Source organism: Cetorhinus maximus, chromosome 1, assembly GCF_964194155.1.
Source record: "Cetorhinus maximus chromosome 1, sCetMax3.hap1.1, whole genome shotgun sequence".
NCBI classification, from domain to species: domain Eukaryota; kingdom Metazoa; phylum Chordata; class Chondrichthyes; order Lamniformes; family Cetorhinidae; genus Cetorhinus; species Cetorhinus maximus.
Window position 1 is genome coordinate 237,546,414 of NC_135879.1, and position 17,710 is coordinate 237,564,123.

The 17,710-nt window shown below is 44.9% G+C and overlaps 1 protein-coding gene across 8 annotated transcripts in view; it reads left to right on the forward strand.

The window, feature by feature from the left end:
* The window catches only part of LOC144688054 (transcription factor COE3-like), a 573,849-nt gene that overhangs the window by 45,908 nt on the left and 510,231 nt on the right, over positions 1-17,710 (forward strand). For all 8 annotated transcript variants that reach the window (XM_078554698.1, XM_078554702.1, XM_078554699.1 and 5 more), the window contains exon 6: positions 1,562-1,630. In XM_078554698.1, coding sequence (XP_078410824.1) covers positions 1,562-1,630 — 69 coding nt within the window. The remainder of the gene's footprint in view (positions 1-1,561; positions 1,631-17,710) is intronic.

A 17,710-nucleotide genomic window follows, 5' to 3' on the forward strand; every position in this document is an offset into this window, starting at 1 on the left:
AGCTCCCTTACACTGTCACTCAGTAACCCCTCTCCCCCAGCGCCCTGTGTTACTGACTGTATCTCTACTGATGTTAATCCAGCTCCCTCACACCGTCACTCAGTAACCCCTCTCCCACAGTGCCCTGTGTTATTGACTGTATCTCTACTGATGTTAATCCAGCTCCCTCACACTGTCACTCAGTAACCCCTCTCTCCCAGCGCCCTGTGTTACTGACTGTATCTCTACTGATGTTAATCCAGCTCCCTCACACTGTCACTCAGTAACCCCTCTCTCCCAGCGCCCTGTGTTACTGACTGTATCTCTACTGATGTTAATCCAACTCCCTCACACTGTCACTCTGATTGTAAGACCCCACAAAAGGATCCCAAAGGTGGAGGCATTTTCTTTACCCATGGGTAGAGTACACTTGCCCCCTTGCTCACTGTAACTGCTGGGAAGCTTGAACCAGCTATTTCTAGGCCCAAGTTTCATTTGCGTACAGATGCTGAGCTCCTCTTTAGGCAGTGGTCCAGTTTGGTAAACTGCATTATGAGCGACTCTTTAATGGATGATCATGAGATTCTGCCATTAAGGAAGAGCAAAAGTCACACCTTTCATGACCTCAGGAGATCCCAAAGCCCTGCAGTTCCTTCACTGCTGCGATGCAGGAACTGCAAATTACCTACGATTCTTTATGTAATTCAATGAACAGTCTATATTCGCTATCTAAGTCATTACCAACTGTATTATTTTCACTGTGCCCCCTCTTAGCTATTACCCTTCATACCTCCCAGATACCTTTAACTTTCTGTCCTCAACTGTCTTTGAGATGAGAATTAAACTGAGGCCCCATCTGCCCTCTAAGGTGGTTGTTAAAGATCCCACTGTTCTAGTTCAAAGAAGAGCAGAGTAGTTATCCCCAGAATCCTGCCCCTTAACATCACAAAAGAGCAGATTATTTGGCTGTTATTACAGTGCTGTTTGTGGGAGCTTACTGTGTGCAAATTGGCTGCTGCACTTCCTACATTAGAACAGTGATTGCACTTATAAAAGTATGTCATTGTTTGTAAAGCATTTTGGGACACCCTGAACTCATGAAAAGTGCTATAAAAATGCCACACTCAAGAAGCTTGACACCATCCAGGACAGAGCAGCCTGCTTTACTGGCACCCCATCTACCGCCTTAAACATTTACTGCCTATACCACCAGTACAGAGTCACAGCAACATGTATCACCTAAAAGATGCACTGCAATAACTCACCAAGGCTCCTTCGACAGCACCTTCCAAATCCATGACCTTTTACCAACTAAAGGACAAGGACAACAGACGCATGAAAACACCATCACCTGCAAGGTCCCCTCCAAGTAACACCATCCTGACTTGGAACTATATCGCCGTTCCTTCACTGCCGCTGGGTCGGAATGGCCTGGAACTCCCTTCCTGGATGTAATTTGGTTCATTGAGAGTCATTTATTACCTTCTGTGAATCAACATTTACTTATTACCTTCTGTGAATCAGCATTCCCTTTTGTAACCTGATGCCGTTAATTTACCACCAATTTCTGTTTTCGTTGCAGCCGATGTTGTGACAAGAAAAGCTGCGGAAACCGGAACGAAACACCTTCTGACCCAGTGATCATTGACAGGTAAGGGATATGCTTTCTTGCTGGGCTCTTGGCCCCCAGCCTGGTGAATTTTGAATGTGCATGACAAGGGGTTTGTTCCACCCTTGTAACAGGGGCTCAGAGTAACCTGTTGTCACTTTAGGCTGGTGACTATTTCTCCGATGGGCGTCGGTGTTACTCGGTTTGGATTTACCTGTGGAGGAGTGACTCTTGTTTGAGGTGAATGGAGTTGGTGTGTTGAGCTGCAGAATGGTTTCCTCCACCAAGGCTTGTCATCCCCAGATCCGTGATCTCAGTCTTGTTATCAGTGGGGGAAAGAAGGGACTAATAACTAGGGCCTGCCTGTCAATGGTTGGAGACATCCAGCTGGGTAGGGGCGTTTGTTGAAGGGTGGTTTATTGCAGGATGTCCATATTGCTTCTCAAGGGCCTACGTGGATCCCTGGCAATTGAAACTTTGAGGCCTAGATAACTCAGTTGTGTTTGTACTTTCTGTCCAGAATGTCTTGTATGAATTTCTTGAGGCCTGTAAAAGGGTGTTCTCAATTGAATAAGTCCAAAGTCTCTCCTTTTGGCAGAGAAGGTTAATGAGAGATTTAGATGAGGTGTTCAAAATCATGCAGGATTTAGTCAGAGTACCTAAAGAGAAAGAAAAATCAGCAAGCTGAGGAGACAATTTGAACGTGATTGGGGCAAGAACTAGGGTGTGGAGGGGGGAGATGAGGAGGGTTTTTTTTTTACTGGGTGAGTTATGTTTTGGAATTCACTGTCTGGAAGGATGGTGGAAGCAGATTCAACTGCAACTTTCAAAAGGGAATTGGGAAAAGAAAAAGAAGTATTTGCAGGCTATGGTGAAAGAGCGGCAAGGGATGGCAGTGGGACTAATTGGATAGCTCTTTCCATAGCCAACGCAGGGACAATGGGCTGTTTGGCCTCCTCTGATGCAGTAAGATTGTAAGTCAGAATATCTCAATCAATTAATATCAGCAGCTGGTTGCAGTATGCCTGGTCGTAGGAGTACTGGTTTAAACTTTAAATGTGGCCCTCGTTCCTTGAAAACATGCACCCATGTGGCCCCGTGAAGCCCAAAGGTTGAATCTCCCAGGTCTGGGGTTGAAGGGGAAGTTAAACGGAGGGGTGTAGTTAATACAGAGAGGATTGCAATGGGAAGTCATCAATAAACTTACAGGACAGGAATGTAATTGGCCAATGAGTTTCAGTATAGGTTAATGCAAGGTAAGTTATCTTGGTAGAAAAAGAAGCCACATGCTCCTTGGACAATAAGTGCCTAAACAGGGTAGAGGAACAGAGGGAACTGTGTGTACAGATACACAAATCATTAAAAGCACCAATGCAAGTTACTAAGGCTATCGAAAAAAAGCAAGCAGCACTGTGAATCATTTCTGGAGGAATGGAACTGAAAAGCAGAGGAGTTGGACTTGTTTAGAACTATGGTTAGACCACACTTACAGCACTGTGCACAGCTCCAGCCTCCCACATTATAAAAAGGATATAGAGGCACTGGGGAAGAAGCAAACAAAAAATAATTTACTAGAATGGCACCAGAACTGAAAGGTTGTACCTATCAGGAAAGATTGAACAGGCTGGGGTTCTTTTCTCTAGAAAAGAGAAGGCTGAGAGGTGACCCGATAAAAGACTTTAAGATTATGAAAGGGTTTAAGGTGAGGTGAGGTGAGAGTGACTGCCCTTGACATCAAGGCCACATTTAATCGAGTGTGGCATCAAGGAGCCCTAGCAAAACCAGAGTCAATGGGAATCAGAGGGAAAGCTCTCTGCTGGTTGCAGTCATACCTAGCACAAAGGAAGATGGTTGTGGTTGTTGGAGGTCAATCATCTCAGTTCAAGGACATCACTGCAGGAGTTCCACAGGATAGTGTCCTAGGCCCAACCATCTTCAGCTGCTTCATCAATGACCTTCCCTTCATCATAAGGTCAGAAGTGGGGATGTTTGCTGATGATTGCGCAATGTTCAGCACCATTCGTGACTCCTCAGTTGCTGAGCTGAGTTGAAACAGCCCATGTCCAAATACAGCATGACCTGGACAATATCCAGGCTTGGGTTGACTAGTGGCAAGTAACATTTGCACCACACAAGTGTCAGGCAATGACCATCTCCAACAAGAGAGAATCTATCCATCTTCCCTTAACATTGAATGGCATTACCATCACTGAATCCCCCACTATCAACACCCTGTGGGTTACCATTGACCAGAAACCGAACTGGACTAGCTATATAAATACTGTGGCTACAAGAGCAGGCGAGACAATAAATCCTGTGATGAGTTACTCACCTCTTGATTCCCCAAAGCCTGTCCACCATCTACAAGGCACAATTCAGGAGTGTGATGGAATACTCTCCACTTGCCTGGATAAGTGCAGCTCCAACAACACTCAAGAAGCTGGACACCATCCAGGACACAGCAGCCCGCTTGATTGGCACCCCATCCATAAACATTCACTTCCTCCATCACCGACGCACAGTAGCAGCAGTGTGTACCATCCACAAGATGCACTGCAGGAATTCACCAAGGCTCCTTAGACAGCACCTTCCAAATCCACAATCCCTACCTTCTAGAAGGCCAAGGGCAGCAGATAGATGGGAACACCACCGCCTGGAAGTTCCCCTCCAAGCCACTCACCATCCTGACTTGGAAATATATCACTGTTCCTTCACTGTCGTTGGGTCAAAATCCTGGAACTCCCTCCCTAACAGCACTGTGGGTGCACCTACAACACATAGACTGCAGTGGTTCAAGAAGGCAGCTCACCTCCAACTTCTCAAGGGCAATTAGGGATGGGCAATAAATGCTGGCCCAGCCAGCGAAACCCACATCCCTTGAATGAATTTTAAAAAAGATGCTCCCAGTTGCAGAACTGAGGGCTAATAACATAAGGTGGTCACTAATAAATCCAATAAGGAATTCAGGACAAACCTCCTTACCCAGACACTGGTGAGAATGTGGAACTCATTACCACAGGGAGTAGTTGAGATGAGTAGCATAGATGCATTTAAGGGGCAGCTAGCTAAGGATTTCAGAGATAAAAGAATGTGTGTTGGTGGGGTTACAGGAAGAAAGGTAGGAGGAGGTTTGTGTGGAGCATAAATGCTGGCATGGACCAGTTGGGCCAAATGACTTGTGCCTGTGCGATCTGTATTTGATAAGTTTGTAATAGAACGGCGAAGAAAAATGAAACACTGGCCCGGAATTTTCTGGGAAAGGGGATCTTGTAGCGTGAGCCATGAGCTGGATTCTTCCCTCTTAGCCTTCAAGTTGTACATGTTTTTTCTGAAAGTCCAAGCTGACAGCAGGACCTTGCTGAATGCTGAAACCAACAGCACATCTCCTCAACCAGTGAGATCTAGAGGTGAGATTTTGACAAACCGAGCTACAACTGACACTGAGGATCGACAGACATGCAGCCTGTTGGGGAGCTGAGTCCGGTCAGCCAGGAGATTCCAAGCTTCACTTCCAGGGCTGTGCAGAGATGGGTGTTTCCCGGGTGGTGCTGTGTTTAATGAACTGCAATCAACTTCGGTCTCCTCCCCTGTCCCATGCCCTTCCCCTAACTCGAGCAGGGGGCAAAATTATCGGCCAGGATTCCCTCTCTCGATCACTAACCCGGAAATCCACTCCATTCAGTTGATAGGGTTTGGGGCATTCAGTGAGGGAAGGATCGGACTGTGACGCATCCACAGTCGAATTGCCTGCTGTCTGAACAAATGAAGCTTTGGATTTCAAGTTGTTGCTATTGCTTGCTTATTCTGTACCGTGTTCCGAATGCGGACGTGTTGAATCACTTTCTGGATCTCTTTCATTTTTGTGTCTCTGAGGGAGAGAGCAGGAGATAAAGGATTAATTTAAAGGGGGGGAATCCTGCAAGAATTGCACTATCATTTCAGCCCGGAGACAAAGTCTGCATTTAGATATGGTAAATAAGAAGGAACTCTTTAATGTCAATGAATTCTGTTACAGAAATCTTGAAGAAGCAAAACAGCCAGTTAATATTTTCCTGAGTTTTAGGTTATTGATATTAAGTGTATAAAACCATCCTCTAGCCTGATGGATCATTCTGTTCATTTTTCCATTGTAATTAAAGCCCAGCCTTTGCAAAACTCTTGTTCAACCTCAGCTAGATTATTGTGTTCAATTCTGGGCATCATACATTAGGAAGGATGTCAAGGCCTTGGCGAGGGTGCAGAAGAGATTTACTGGAACGGTGCCAGGGATGAGCCAGCTTTGTGGAGAGATTGGAGAAGCTGGGGGGTTGTTTCCCTCAGAAGCAGAAAAGGTTACAGGGAGATTTGATCGAGGTGTTCAAAAGCTTGAAAAGGTTAGAAATAAGGCAAATAAGGACGGTAACCAGACAACACAGATTTAAAAGGACTAGAGGGGAGATAAGGAAAATTTAATTTAGTGCAATGAGTTGTCATGATCTGCAATACGCTGTCCGAAAGGGTGGTGGAAGCAGGTGGAATAATTAAATTTTCAAAAGCGATTTGGAAAATACTTGGAAGGAAAATATTTGCATGGGGAACGAGCAGGGAGGGTGGGGCTAATTGAATAGTCCTGTCAAAAAGCTGACAGAAACACAATGGGGGCGAAAGGAATCTTCTGGACTATATCATTCTATGGCACTACCAATTCTCACTGGAAGTTATAATCGTATTACTCCTGGTCATCATTTTATATGTTGCATTTCTAACCATGCACATGGAAACAGTTGTAATGCAGATTATTGAGCTGGAGAGAAAATGTTTTTTTTTTCTATGAATCTGATTGATATCTGTAGAATGATGAAATTACTGTGTGGTGAGCAAAAAGAGTTGTTTTTAATGGCTTTCAGTCCACTGTGAAGTGGAGATTCCACATTGACGTTGTTACAGGCAAGTGTGTCACTGTCCCATCAGAGTGACATTTAGCCAGCCAGGAGGTCACCTTGGTGGGGAACTCAAAGCAACGTGTAGACATGAAGGAGATGTTTCCATTTGTGGAGTGAGTCCAGAACTAGGAGCCATAAACATAAGATTTTAAAAATTCTTTCACAGGATATGGGTATCACTGGCTGGGCCAGCATTTGTTGCCCATCCCTAGTTGCCCTTGAGAAGGTGGTGGTGAGCTGCCTTCTTGAACCGCTGCAGTCCATGTGCTGTAGGTACATCCACAGTGCTGTTAGGAAGGGAGTTCCAGGATTTTGACCCAGCGACAGTGAAGGAACGGCGATATATTTCCAAGTCAGGATGGTGAGTGACTTGGAGGGGAACTTGCAGGTGGTGGTGTTCCCATGTATCTGCTGCCCTTCTAGGTGGTAGAGGTTGCAGGTTTGGAAGGTGCTGTCAGAGCAGGCTTGGTGAGTTATATAGTGCACACTGCTGCTACTGTGTGCCAGTGGTGGAGGGATTGAATGTTTAAGGTGGTGGATGGGGTGCCAATCAAGCGGAGTGCTTTGCCCTGGATGGTGTCGCACTTCTTGAGATAGTAACAAATTAATTCAATAGAGAATTCAGGAGAAACCTCTTTACACAGAGAGTGGCAGAGATGAACAGCATTAATATATTCAAAGGGTAGGTAGATATGAGGTTGACGGAGAAAGAAAGAGACAGACAGAGTGGGATGAAGTAGGGTTAGAGGAGGCATGTGTGTGGCATAAGCACCAGCATAGTCCAGTTGGGCGGAATGGCCTGTTTCTATGTTGTAGACCCAATATAATTCTATGCTGATGATCTTGGTACATCTTGAGCAGTTTAACCACTGGCAGTAGGGAGATGAAGGGTGGCGTGAGTTTTAAAGATTGTGGTGAGGGAAGTGGCCCTGATTAGTGATACATTTTATCACTCTAATTCCTCCATGGCAGCAGCATAACATCAGCTACGTTTATTCATTAGCGCTGCCAGTGCACTGCCTCGTGATTCACTTTAACAGACAGAAAACGGAGCCAACAGCAAAACAGCCACCATGCTCAAATTTCCATGACATGTTCTCGGGAAATTGCTGCAGTAGGTGTGCAAAATCACAACATTCACCTCTGTAACACACGTAGTGATGTATTTTGAGATCGGGACTGATGGAACAATCAGCAGTTGAGTCAAAGGACAGAAGGAGGCCATGCAGCCCCTTGGGCCTGTTCCGTCAATCATTTAAATCATGGCTTATCTGTATCTTAACTCCATCGGTCCACTTTGGTTCCATAACCCTCCCCAGTTCCTGTGCTATAAAATGGCATTCTTCTGTCTCTAGCCCTTAAGCCCTTTGAATTGCAAATGGTTTACTTCTTCCCTCTCTGAGCTGAGCCAATCACCCTCCTTTTCTTGTTCCCCTTGTTTGCAATCTCCCTCTCTCTCGTTTGTATCCTTTTGTGTACTCTCCCCCTCTCTTGCCTCCTGTTATCGCTCTATCTCATTCAATCTCACTTTCTACTACTCTCATTCTCTTTCAATCTCTCTCTCTCTCTTTCCCTCTTCCTCACTTTGTCCCTCGCTCAGTCCTTCACGGTCTCGCTTGCATTCTCTCCGTCTATCATTCATCATTCTCTCTCTCGCTGTCTCTCTCTCTCTCTCTCTCGCACACCGCCCCCCTCACTCTCTTGGCCTGCTCTCTCTCTCTCTCTCTCTCTCTTTCTCCCTGCTCGTGGCATTTCTTATTTAAGACAAAAAGAGCTGTCAGTTTACTGATCTGGGTAGCACAGACGTATGAGTGTTTGTCTTAAGTGAAGACAGCTGTTTGTTTAACCAAGAATGTACGAAACAAATTAGACAGGAATGTGAGGTATCCGGGTATGGGTGACAAGTGGAATCTGTTTGTAATCAAATATCAGCTGCCAGTTGCTGCTGTCGATCCAACTAAAGCAGGACATGGGAGGCTAGACAGTAATTTCCATGGTTTTAGGCCGGAGAGGTTGAATAGACCTCTTAACAGGGTAGGTCTTTCTCAAGCATATTTTCTTTACTTTATGATGGTTTTTCTGGGTAGTTGAGAACCAAAGGAGATTTAGTAATTGTAGATTGATTGGCTAAACCCAGTCAGGGTGATTTTTGGGCCTACATCTGGCGGCCAATTTACTTTTATCCACCCAGCTCCCTATCGCCCTAGTGGCGTCACCCCTTGCCTGAGAAGTGGATGCTGGGGTGCGCAGACAGGTTCGAGTTGCCCTCTTCAACACCCCACTGCTTCCACAATCAAATTAATGTGGCGACACCCAGGGAGGCTGGTAAAGGAAAACCACCCAAGGTCCCGCATGCTGCTTATTGTTGTGCAGTTATGTCTGCCGCAGAGAAACCCTGCGAATACAGCAGAGTGGGAATCCTATCGGGATCAGCCGTGATGCTTCCCCCCCAACCAAGCTCAGGTAATCTCCTCCCATGCTTAGGTAGCCTGATGCAACCACATTTGTTGTTGGAGAAATCTCTGCCACCATTGCTGGGTTGGCGCTGGAAACTCTTTCGAGTTATCAGCAGTCACAGATTGCAACTCTTTCAAGTACAATCACAGTTCTTGGTTTTCCAGGAATGGGACATGAACCCACAACCCTCTGATTCAAAGGCGAGGGTGCTATGAACTGAGCCACAGCTGACACCCTTTCGAGTTATCAACAGTCACAGATTGCAACCCTTTCAAGTACAATCACAGTTCTTGGTTTCCGGGAGTGGGACATGAACCCACAACCCTCTGATTCAAAGGCAAGGGTGCTATGAACTGAGCCACAGCTGACACCTCTTCATTGAATAGAACAATTCACACTGAATAGGACATAATACATTGAAACTCTTTCGCGTTATCAACAGTCACAGATTGCAACTCTTTCGAGTACAATCACAGTTCTTGGTTTCCGGGAAGTGGGACGTGAACCCACAACCCTCTGATTCAAAGGCGAGGGTGCTATGAACTGAGCCACAGCTGACACCTGAAGGTGGACTAAGAACAGGATGGATGTAACTCCAATGCTCCCTATAGGTCAAGTAATGAGTTCTCCCTTTTGGGCTAATGAGACTAATGCGTATCCATGAACCTTTAGCCAGATGTAGGCCCAAGGACCACCCTGACTGGGATTAGCCAATCAATCTACAATTGTCAGCTGTGGCTCAGTGCATAGCCCTCTTGCCTTTGAGTCAGAAGGCTACCAGTTCAAATCCTGCTTCAGGACTTGAGTACAAAAATCAAAGCTGACAGTCCAGTGTTGAGTGAGTGAGTGAGTGCTGTGCTGTTGGAGGTGTCACAATCAAACTGAGGCCCTGTCTGTGCTTTCATCTGGAAAATAAACCATGGCACTGGTGGAGGAAGAGCATTGGAGTTCTCCACTGTACCCTGGCTGATATTTCTCCCTTAATCAACATCACAAAAACAGGCTGTTTGGTGCTTGTTCATGTTACTGCTTGTGGGATCTTGCTGTGCACAAATTGGCTGCCATGTTTCCTACATTACAATAGTGACTGCGCTTCAGGAGTGCTTCATTAACTGTAAAGTGCTTTTTGGACATCCTGTGGCCTTGACAGGTGCTTTCTAAAGGCAAGTCCGGGCAAGAGATGCCCAGAGGTTACTTAGCAGCAGCTGACATAAAAGGAAAAGAAAGAAGGAAGTCACTTACCATATCCTTGAAAGGGAAAACCAGTAAAACCTGTCCGCACTGATCTTGTATACCTTAAAATGGAACTCCAGTATTCCTGGTGCCAATGTTACTGATTTTTACTGGGAATTGAAACATTTGAACTGGTTTTTAACTTCTGCTTCACTACCAGAGAACTGTTGAGATAAAAGAAAGACTTGAGTTTCAAGTGTACTTACTGTTGCACTGTAAGAAACTAAATATAATTGCAAATTGTCCTGTTGCTGATGAGTATTCAGTACTCATTCATTTGACAGCAACTAATGGAGGCGAAAGGACTTCAGTAATGAGATCGGCATTGATACTATTATCAATAGAAGGTCTCACTCAGGAGATATAGCTCACTCACTGCATTTGTTATTCCAGGTGTTAATGTGTCCCATCTAGCACAGAGAATATCAGGGTAGAAATCACTGATGTTATTATGCCATATCTGTACCTCTTACAGTACACACTTCCTGTCCCAAAGAGTTTATTTTCTGTTGTCACACTTCTTCTTTCCCCTTCTCCCATGTAAACATGTCACATTGTATTTATACCCTTCCACCAGTGGTAGCGCTGTTTGATAGCTCTTGGCTTCTCAGTCTGTATTCCGGTCAACTCCACTTGTCTGCCTCTCAAATAAATTTTGCTATTTAACAGTAAATAAAAACAACAGAAAGTATTATCTAAAACTAAAGATAGAATCTGTAGCTGCAAAATTGAGACTGAATTGCATCTGAACACCCTGGTCTGATTATTCCTTGCCATCTAATCCTACTTCAACTGAGAGCTATATTTGGTCTTGAACCCCTATGTCAAGTGAGGTTGACTGGTGTTTCATAAATCAAATGGATTTAAACATGGCTCGGGGGGTGGATTTGATACAGGAGATTTAAGTGTTCGTTGGTCATGTTGTCCACAATCATTTTTACCCAAGAGGTTCACTTCAAGATTCAAGCATACAATGAGACATGAAACCATTGACATCTACATTACCACACTCCAAAAGTACTTCATTGGCTGTAGAGCATTTTGGGACACTCTGAGGTCATGAAAGGTGCAAAGAAGATGCAAGCCCATGCCTCCATTCTGTCTCTCTCTTGTAGCAAACTTTTACATCCATCTGAGCGAGTAGCTGATTTTGTGCATGATTTGAAAGAAATAGCCGCCTCTGATAATGCAGCGTTGCCTCACCACTGCATTTGATTACCCGCTCCCTTTCTCGCGGCGCCCCGCAATTTTGTGGGCATTTGCCTTTGATGTGTAGTCAAGAATGGCAGCCAATCTGTTCACAGCAAGATCTCACAGAATTGTCAGTGCACAGAAGGAGCCCATTTGGCCCACTGTGTCTGCACCGGCCCTCCGAATGGACAGCTCAACCTAGTACCATTCCCCTGCCTTGTCCCCATAACTCTGCACATTCATAATTTTCAGATAACAGTCTAATTCGCTTTTGAATGCTTCAGTTGAACCTGCCTCCACCATACTCTCAGGCAGTGCATTCCAGACCCTAACCACTTGCTGCATGCCAAAGTTTCTCCCTATATCGCTTTTTTGCTTCTTTTACTAATTACTTTCAATCTGTGCCCTCTCATTCTCGATCCTTTCACGAGTGGGAACAGTTTCTCCCTATCCACTCTGTCCAGACCCCTCATGACTTGGAATTCCTCTGTCAAATCTCCTCTCAGCCTTCTTGTCTCTAAGGAAAACAGTCCTAACTTCTCCAATCCACTTTCATAACTGAAGTTCCTCACCCCTGGAACCATTCTTGTGAATCTTTTCTGCACCCTGTCTAATGCCTTCACATATTTCCTGAAGTGTGGCACCCAGAACTGGATGCAATCCTCCAGCTGAGGCTGAACTAGTGTCTTATACAAATTCAGCAGAACCTCCTTGCTCTTGTACTCTATGTCTCTATTAACACAGCCCAGGATATTGTATGCTCTATCAACCGCACCCTCAATCTGTTCTGCTGCCTTCAGTGATTTATGAACATACACACCCAGGTGCCTCTGCTCCTGCACCATCTTTAGAGTTGTATCCTCTATTTTATATTGTCTCTCCATGTTCTTCCTACCAAAATGAATCACCTCACACTTCTCTGCTTTAAACATCATCTGCTACCTGTCTGCCAATTCCACCAACTCGTCTATGTCCCTTTGAAGTTCCGCACTATCCTCCTCACAGTTCACAATGCTTCCAAGTTTTATATCATATGCATTAAACTTTGAAATTGTGCCCTGTACACCAAGGTCTAAGTCATTAACATATACCAGGAAAAGCAAGGGTCCCAATGCTGACCCCTGGGGAACTCCACTACAAACCTCCTCCAGCAGGAAAAAACATCCATCAATCACTACTCTTTGTTTCCTGTCACTCAGCCAATTCAGTATCCACATTGCTACTGTCACATTTATTCCGTGAGCTATAAATTTGCTCACAAGTCTGTTGTGTGGCACTGTATCACAGTGGATCACACTGTGGACCACACCAACAGCATTATCCTCATCAACCCTCCTCGAGAAACTCCAGCAAATTAGTCAAGCATGGTTTTCCCTTAAGAAATCCATGCTGGCTTTCCTGAATTAAGCCATGTTAGTCCATGTGACTATTAATTTTGACCCTAATTATTGTTCCTAGAATTTTCCCGACCACCAAAGTTAAACTGACTGTCCCGTAGTTGCTGAAACAAAAACAGAAAATGCTGGAAAATCTCAGCAGGTCTGACAGCATCTGTGGACGGAGAAACAGAGTTAAAGTTTTGAGTCTGTATGACTCTCCTTCAGAGCTAAAGAGAAATAGAAAGTGAAATTATACTGTGTAAGGGAGGCGGGGGGCAGGTGAGTGTGGAGCAGGTAAAGCAGGATTGAAAGTCAGTGATAGATGGAGGCTAAGAAGAGATTGACAAAAATGTCATGGACACAAAACAAAGGGAGTTTTAATGGTACTGGTGAAGACTAAATAAGGTGTTGATAGTGGCATAGAGGTAAGAAAGCAGGATGTGTGAATAGCAGAACAAGAATCAGCACTCTGTGAAAGAATAACATAGAACAAGGGACAGATGAACCTTTTGGGGGTGGGGTGGGTGGAAGGTGTGGTGGCTGGGGAAAAAGGATAGAAAAAGGGATAAAAAAGGGGATGAAACAATGAATAAATGAAGAAAAATAAGTAAATAAAAATACATTTTAAAAAAGGGGGTGAAGATGGAGGAGAGAGTTCATGGTCTGAAGTTGTTGAACTCGATGTTAAGTTCGGAAGATAAGGTGCTGTTCCTCCAGTTTGCGTTGTGCTTCACTGGAACAATGCAGCAAGCCAAGGACGGACATGTGGGCATGAGAGCAGGGTGGAGTGTTGAAATGGCAAGCGACAGGGATGTCTGGGTCATGCTTGCGGACTGACCGAAGGTGTTCTGCAAAGCGATCACCCAGTCTGCGTTTGGTCTCCCCAATGTAGAGGAAGCCGCACTGGGAGCAGTGAATGCAGTAGACTAAATTGAGGGAAGTGCAAGTGAAGCGCTGCTTCACCTGAAGGGAGTGTTTGGGCCCTTGGACGGTGAGGAGGGAGGAGTTAAAGGGCCAGGTGTTGCACCTTCTGCGATTGCAAGGAAGGTGCCGTGGGAAGGGGATGAGGTGTTGGGGGATGGAGGAGTGGACCAGGAGTGTCCTGGAGGGAACGGCCCCTACGGAATGCTGACAGGAGGGGAAGATGTGTTTGGTGGTGGCGTCATGCTGGGGTTGGCAGAAATGATGGAGGATGATCCTTTGAATGCAGAGGCTGGTGGGGTGAAATGTGAGGACAAGGATCATGGTTCTGAGAGGGAGGCGAAGATATGAGGGCAGAGGCGCAGGAGATGATGTTGGACACATTTGAGGGCTCTGTCAACCACAGTCGATGGGAAACCTTGGTTAAGGAAGAAGGAATACATGTCAGAAGTGCTGTTTTGGAGGGTGGAATCTGTAGTTGCTGGGTTCATCTTTAGACCTTTTTTTGAACAAGGGTGTTACGTTTGCAATTCTCCAGTCCTCTGGGACCATCCCTGCGTCTAAGGAAGACTGAAAAATTATGGCCAGTGCCTCCGCAATTTGCACTCTCGTTTCCCTCTGGATCCTGTCCCAGTGCCTTATCAACTTTGAAGTACAGATAACCTATCCAATACCTCATCCTTTTCAATTTTAAACCCTTCTAGTGTCTGAATTATGAATGAGTCACAAACACAACAGCAATAAGATATGTGAGCAATTAGTCTATTTTTGCTGAGATGTTGGGTGAGGGCTAAATGTGGGTCAGGACATTTTGAGAATTCCTTTGCTGTTTGAATAGTTGGCAAATTGGCTGTGTTTTTTCTGACACTATGACAGTGACTACACTGCAGAAATACTTCATGGGCTGTAAAACCTTTTTGGATGTCCTGAGGTTGTGAAAGGTGCTTATATGAATATCAATTCTTTCATCCCTTCTTTCTTCTGAAATTGTCACTTGGCAGTACAGAACTTGAGGTATTGCTGAAAAGAAGATAGATGCTGTCAAAGCTTTCAACCTTGTACTCACCAGGACAGACACAAATTTCAAAGGAACAACAAATTTTTGTTTTGGATTTCCAGCATCCGCAGTGTTTTGTTTTTAACAATTTATACTTAATGAGTAAAGTGATTGGTAGAGGTATTGCCATGGAGGATGCACCAGGGAACAGTTGTCCCCCAGGATTTTGTTGAAATTCAAGTCAGGCAAGTTGATTCTGATTGGATGAGGCATTGCATTGGGGGAATGCACCAGGGAATAGCTGTGCTGCAAGCTTTGTTTAGTTGAAAGGTGTTCCTTGATGCATTCCCACGACAAAGCCTCTACCAATCAGAGTCCACTTGCTAATCAATCGGAGACCCTAAGCTCTGGAATTCCAACCTTAAACCTCTCTGCCTCCCTTCCTTCCCTCTTTCAAGGTGTTCCTTAAAATCTATCCCTTTGAAACAAGCTACTGGTCACCTTCTTTAATGTTTCCTAATGTGGTTCAGCATCTCATTCTGTTTGGTATCACTCTCACCCCTTGCATATTTACGATAGATGATAAGTTTGCAATATTCGAATCCACAGCTGCATGTAAGGACTTCCGTCCACACCTCAATGGGCTCGATCCTGCCCTCAAATTCATCTTTGAAATGGAGCAATCCAATGAACTCTCTGTGGTTCTCTATTGTTGTCTACTGAAAGCCTGCCTTCACCGGTCAATATTCGCATTGGGATTCCATGCGCTATAAGATTGGCCTTATCAGCAACCTCGTAAACAGGGCCTGACATTTCATTATAAAGGTGCTATATAAATGCAAGATGTTGTCATTGCTGCTGATCCCACCTGGGATAGGTGAAGAAGGAAATGTGCTGTAATTGTCCTAAACTTCGGGCTGGGGAAGCAAAATCAACCAGGGATCATGCCTGGAGAAAAGGGGAAACTCTTTCGAGTTATCAACAGTCACAGATTGCAACTCTTTCGAGTACAATCACAGTTCTTGGTTTCCGGGAGTGGGACATGAACCCACAACCCTCTGATTCAAAGGCGAGGGTGCTATGAACTGAGCCACAGCTGACACCTCTGGAGAAAAAGGGGAAAGTGACCATGGGTGGAAGGGAACCTGATTGACCTCAATCATTAGCCCGAACCCTATGACCGAACAGCCTGTGGATACACTAGCCTCAGAATTAAAACATGGGAAGGTAGCAAAGTGCTGCCAGCGCTCAAGGAGTTGGAGTCTGGCAGGGTTCTGAGCCCACAGGGAAGGAGGGGATAGGACACTGGAAAGAAAAATAAACGCTCAGAGGTTTGGAGTCTGTTTCCTTGAACATGTGGTTTGAGAAATGCTTAAGCCTTGAAATTAGAAGCAGCTGGACTGTGCTTGGAAACAGCAGGGGCAGAATTAGTTTATTTACAAACCCATTACTTTGAAGACGCTATAAAATTTTCACTGAGACCGGGGACAGAAGCTTTAGTCACCTCAATTGTACGTCAAAACGGCAGTAATGTGCAATCAAGAAAAGTTAAATCCTCTGTCTTAGGAAGGGCATACCTCTTAGCCCTCAGCACAGCCAATGAAAGAACCAAGCAAAAATACCTTACAAAATGCAGCGCCCTTAATCCAGTAAACGCGGTTTAACGAGCGTCTTGAAAGAGGGTAGAGAGCTGGAGAGGTTTAGGCAGGGAATTCCAGGACTCAGGGCCTAGGCCGCTCAAGGGGCATTGTCAATTCTTATAAACTCTGGGAAGGAGAGACATACCAAAACAAACCAGCTAATCACATCGTAAATCTTACCTGCAGTTAGATTCCAATTAAAGGCACATTTCAGTAGTGATTTGGAGGAAACGGTAAAACCAGGTTTGGTTTAATTGTTAATGTCAATCTGATTTATAACATGCTTAGATGGGTTCTCACCCTCTCCCTATTAATGATCCCTTGGGAGAATGGAGAGGGATAGATGGATACTTGGTACCTATTGAATCACAAAGTCGCACATCACAGAAGAAGACCATTCAGTCCATCATGCCTCTGCTAGCTCTATCCAATTAGTCTCATTTCCCCTGCCCGTTTCTCATAGACCTGTAAATTATTGCTTTTCAAGTAAATATCCAGTTCTGTTTTGAAAGTTATTGTTGAATTTGCTTCTGTCAGGCGCTGCATTCCAGATCACAGCAAATAATTGTGTTAAAAAGAATTATTTTCGTCTCCCTCTGGTTCTTTTTCCAATTATATTAAATCTGTCTTTGGTTTCCAACCCTCTTTCCAATGCAAATATTTTTTCTCCATAACTCTTATCAAAATCCTTCACAATTTTGAGCACCACTGTTTAATCTCCCCTTAACCTTCTCTGCTCTTAAGGAGAGCAATCCCAGCTTCTCCACTCTCTCCACATAACGTTCAGACATGAGCAGTGTATTGGAACTCGCTGCCACATAACCCCCAATAATGTATTACATTTTGAAAAATGACGAGCTGGTCTTTTAAACAAACAAGAGCGAGGAAACAAAAAATTCTTCGATATTTTACATTTCTTTTCTTCCTGTGATTAAGAGAGGTAACTGTCTGTGTCAGACGGGCCACAGTAAGCAGGCAGGTGGTCTTAATATATGAGCAACAACTTAGATTTATGTAGCAACTTTGAAGTGGTGAAGCACAGGTGCTTCAACAGGACCGAGCCAAAGAAGCGGATATTAGTTCAGCTGGTGCTTGGTCGAAGAGGTAGATTGTAAGGAGAGCCTTGAGGGAGGAGGTGTTTAGGGGAGAGAATTTCAGAGCTCTTGGCCTAGACAGCTGGAGCTACGGTTGCCAATGGAGGAGTGAAAGAGATCAGGGACGGGCCTGGAACTTGCTACCTACAAGCGTGGTGCATTCGGGGACAACCAATGATTTAAAAATGAAATTGGATGGGCACTTGTGGGAAATAATCCTGTCAGGCTGTGGGGGTAGAGCGGGGGAGAGGGGCTGACTGGATCGCTCTGCAGAGAGCTTGCTTGGAC